The 4,938-nt window shown below is 36.5% G+C and overlaps 1 protein-coding gene across 1 annotated transcript; it reads left to right on the top strand.

Moving 5' to 3' along the window:
* The first annotated feature begins 2,423 nt into the window (after positions 1-2,423).
* Positions 2,424-4,427, top strand: LOC108327733 (uncharacterized). The gene is made up of 5 exons (XM_017561429.1): positions 2,424-2,573; positions 2,664-3,266; positions 3,449-3,672; positions 3,763-4,020; positions 4,103-4,427. The coding sequence occupies exons 1-5, from the start codon at positions 2,424-2,426 to the stop codon at positions 4,425-4,427; spliced, it is 1,560 nt and encodes a 519-aa protein (XP_017416918.1).
* The last annotated feature ends 511 nt before the right edge of the window (positions 4,428-4,938 follow it).

Here is a 4,938-nt window from a genome sequence, read left to right on the forward strand (position 1 = left end):
GAAATAGTAATTTTGTTATAATTTTTTCCATATGTGATTTTATTTAATTCACCTTTTATTCTTGTTTATGTAATGTGTTTTTTAATAATTTAAAATAATATCAAGAACAATACAAAAAAATAATAATAAATTACTTTGAAAAATGAAACGGTTTACTAAATTTCGAATTCTCTAAATTTAGATATTTAATTGATTCTGTTAATTATTTTATTTATATAATATTCAAAAGTTTTATTCTTCAATTATATTTTTTTTATTTATGTGATATAGTTGTTATTTATTATTTTATTTAAAAATGTTAAGAAATATGAGATGTTGTAATTATTATAAAATGATGTTACAATTAATATAAAATAATTAAATTTTATTATTTTTTAAAAAATGTGTTTGAATAATAAGAAAAGCATCTCTAGATCATAGTAGGCAATAAGATAAAAGTTAGGTTTAAACCCTCATTTGGTCTTCATATTTGTGTGTCAATCTCAAGTGGGTCATCATGTTTTTTTCGGTCTCAATCGGGTCCTTAAACTTGTTAAAATGAGTCAATTAAGCCCTCTCCGTTAATTTTTCAGTAACATCGTTTGCCTTTAATTACGTGGTGCATAGATAATGAACTCAGTTTAAAATATTTAAATACGTGAATAATAGTTATTGAAAAAAATAAATATATGTGGCAAGGAATGAGGGATTTTGCTGTTGATTGGCTTTTTTTTAAGTTAAACAGAAAAACTGAAATGGGAATTAGGGATTTCATGAGTTAGGGATTTTGCTGGGGTGAGTGAGTGTGAGAATTAGGGCTTTGTAAAATATTTGCAAAGACGAAGACAATCACGTTGTGGTGGAGGAACGGAATTGAAAGTGGATGCCAGTTAAGGTTAGTATCCTATGTTTTCCGCTTTTGGCCTTTACGAATATGTAGTTATGTTGCTTTGTTTATGCTTTGTTGTGGTCCCGAATTTGTTTCGCTGTGGTCCCGATAGTGGTATGTTTGTGCGTTTAGGTTATAGTTGATTTGGTACTATTATTCTGTGATGGGTCCTAAGATTGATATGGGTTATGGGTCCCGACATTGGTATGTCACTGTTTGTTGAAATGTGTAGAGTGTTGTGGTCCCAAAAGTGTCTTTATGAATTGTTTAGAACTTGTGGTGACCTCTTCTGTCTGAGTGTTTCCTTAGTGGGGATGTTAGTTTGTTCCCCTATGTCGTTGATGTCTGACTGTTTGCTGAGTTAGTAAATAGTGAGAAATAATAATATTTCCCCCCCAATGTACAGGTGTTAAAAGCTTGTGGTTGAATTATAATATTGCATGGCTGAACATATTAAAGTTGTGGTCCATCATTGTGGCCATTTTGTTAGTGATGAGAATGGAAATTTTAAATTTGATGACAAGATAGCAGAATGGTCTTGTGATCCAGACCTGTGGTGCTATTTTGGAATATTAGCTTCAGTGAAAGACTTAGGTTATATAGACATAAAAGAACTTTGGTACAGTTTAGGAGGTCATTCAGTGGTGGCAGATAGGTTAGAATTATTGACTGATGATAGGGGTGTTATGCATATGCTGAATATAGCAAGGTTAAATGATGAGGTTCATTTGTACGTGGTTCATAATACCATGGAACCAGAGATAATAGAAATGATTGATTGGGTTGATGGTGATGTTAATGATGAAGTTGATGTTGCAAGAGAGGTGGAGGGTGAGCCTGATGAAGTTGATGTTGCAAGAGAAGTGGAGGGTGAGCCTGAGGGTGAGGTTCATGGTGATGTTGAGGGTCACTGTGAGGATGAGGTTGAGGGTGAGGGTGATGTTCAGCCTGAAGTTGGAACAGAAATGGAGGAGGGTCATTGTGAGGATGAGGTTGAGGGTGAGGGTCAGGCTGATGTTCACCCTCAAGTTGGAACAGAAATGGAGGAGGGTCACTGTGAGGATGAGGTTGAGGGTGAGGGTCAGGCTGATGTTCACCCTAAAGTTGGAACAGAAATGGAGGAGGGTCATTGTGAGGCTGAGGTTGAGACTCAAGTTGGAACAGAATTGGAGGAGGGTGACTGTGAAGTTGCAAAACAAATTGAACATGTGGAGGATGGTGAAGTACATGATGTAGAGGAGGTTGAGGTACATGATGTAAATGATTTTGAGCTGCAAGATGTAGAAGAGGATGAGATTGAGGATGATCATGTGGCTGATGATGAGGGTGAGGATGAGGCTGGAGATGATGGTGAGCATGAAGAGGCTGGAGATGATGGTGAGGATGAGTCTGTGAGTGAACATGGTGAGGATGAAGATGTAGATGAGTCTGTGAGTGAAGAAAGTATAGTTGATGTCACCATTGAGTGTGACATTGGTAGTTTGAAACGAAATGTGAGGGAAGAACAACCTGGCAGTCCAGTAGGTGAGTCATAAGGACAACTGATAGTGATTCCATGCATGATGTTCGTGGCTTGTCTGACACTGAGTGGGTGTCAGATGAGTTGGATAGTGGTCCAGACAGTGAGGACGATGATGATTCCATTCGGAGAACTTTGTTTCCCACATTTAGCATGCCTAAAAGTTTGACGGATTATAAATGGGAAGTGGGAACCTATTTCACTGAGAAAAAGGAATTTACATAGGCCATTAGGACTTATGCACTGAGTAATGGAAGAAATTTGAAATTCATGAAGAATGACAAAAAGAGGGTTGCTGTAAAATGTTTGGGGAGCCAGGGTAAATGCAAATGGTATGCTTATTGTGCTTACAGGTCAGCTGCCAAGTCATGGCAGCTAAGAAAAGTTATTGATGATCATAGTTGTAGTACAGTTTGTAATGTGAAGTTGATGACTTCTAAGTGGTTGAGTCAAAGGATGGTAAAATTTGTCAAAGAGAACCCTAATATGAAGGTGATGGACATTAGGGACAAAGTAAGTAGGAAATGGAATGTAGGAATCTCTAGAAATATGGCTTTTAGGGTAAGAGTCATGGCAAAAGATAATGTTGAGGGGTCATTCAAGGAACAATATAGAAGAATCTATGATTATGGTCATGAACTTCTGAGAGCAAATCCAGGTTCAACAGTCAAAATAAAGGTTGAAAATAGTAATGAAGAGTGTATATTCAATAGAATTTATGTATGCTTGAAAGCATGCAAAGATAGCTTCATTAGTTGTAGACCCATCATTGGATTAGATGGATGCTTTTTGAAAGGCAAGTATGGAGGGGAGTTACTAACAGCAATTGGAAGATATGGAAATGAACAAATTCTTCCCATTGCATATGTTGTTGTTGAGGTAGAAAACAAAGACTCCTGGACTTAGTTCTTGGAGCTTCTCATTGCAGACCTTGGTGGGGAAGCTGTTTGTGGAGCATGTACATTTATTTCAGACCAACAAAAGGTCAGTCACTCATAACAAATGTTAATTACAACCTACATCACAAATAAGTCAGCTGACATGAGTATTTGAAATTGTAGGGACTTTTGCCAGCAATTCAAGATCTTCTACCTGGGGTAGACCAAAGATTTTGTGTTAGACATTTGTATTCCAACTTCAGAAAGAAATTTCCTGGAAAAGACCTTAAACATATGATGTGGAGGGCAGCAACAACCACATATCCACAACTATGGGAGGCTGAAATGAGGAAAATTAAAGAGATAAATGTAGACGCATTTAAATACTTGATTGTAATTCCACCTAGGTATGTAATCACTTTTCTCCAAACCTTATTGTGCTTTTACTGTTATATTTGCTTTGACATTTTATATTTACTAACATTTTAATCTCCCAGGTTTTGGTCAAGATCTAGATTCAGTCCTAGATCACAATCTGACACTCTTGTCAACAACATGTGTGAGGGGTTCAACAGTGTGCTAGTTAGTAGTAGGTGTAAGCCACTTATCAATATGTTAGAAGACATTAGGGTTTACATCATGAAGAGATGGGCTACGAACAGGACAAAAATGGGTTTGTATCAAGGTTCTGTGTGCCCTAAGGTTCTCAACAAATTCGAAAAGCAGTCATGGTTAACCAGATATTGGTTACCAAGGTAACTTCACACCCACATTTAATTTCTGATCATCATTAACAACATGTTGCTAACTGTGTTGTCATTTTTGTGCTCATGACAGATGGTCATCAAATCAATTATTTGAAGTCTTACACATTTCACAATTTGGGGAGCAATTTGTTGTCAATATTGAAAACAAGGACTCCAGTTGTAGAAAGTGGTTAATAACTGGAATTCCTTGCACTCACGCAATAACTGCAATGAAATGCTTGAATTTAAATGCAGAAGACTACATTGGCCATTGGTTTAGGAAGTCTACTTATGAAGAGACCTACAACACCATCATTTATCTTATTAATGGTCAACTTGTCTGGGACATAACTTCATATCCAGATGTGTTACCCCCAAAGAAAAAGACAATGCCAGGAAGACCCAAGAAAAAATGAAGACTAGAGCCTTGGGAGTTGAAGAAGAATGACACTGAATTAAGAAAGGGTGGGAGCAAAAAAACCTGTGTTGTCTGCAAACAACTTGGACACAACAAAAAAACATGTCCACAACGACCTACAACACAATTTGTGCCTCCACCAGATGTGTCTACTGACCAACCTACTCAACAAACACAACTCACAATCCCTCCACCAAGAGATGTGCCTATTTCTCAGGAGTCAGATGAATGTCCTTCTCCAAACGTTATTTAATCTGTACTGATGAAGGAACAATGTATTATTAGTTTTTTTTTGTGTAATGTGTATTGCTCAAGACATATTTAGTGATGAAGACAATGTAGTATAACTTTTGTTTTGGTCTATGTGTACTTCATGAAGACATATTTGGTGTAATTTCTATTGAAGAAGTAATATCAGGTTTATTTTCTTATGTTATTGACTGAGTAAGATTGATGAAGTAATATCAGGTTTATTTTCATATGTTATTGACTGAGTAAGATTGATGAAG

The sequence above is a fragment of the Vigna angularis genome, chromosome 1, assembly GCF_016808095.1.
Source record: "Vigna angularis cultivar LongXiaoDou No.4 chromosome 1, ASM1680809v1, whole genome shotgun sequence".
NCBI classification, from domain to species: Eukaryota; Viridiplantae; Streptophyta; class Magnoliopsida; order Fabales; family Fabaceae; genus Vigna; species Vigna angularis.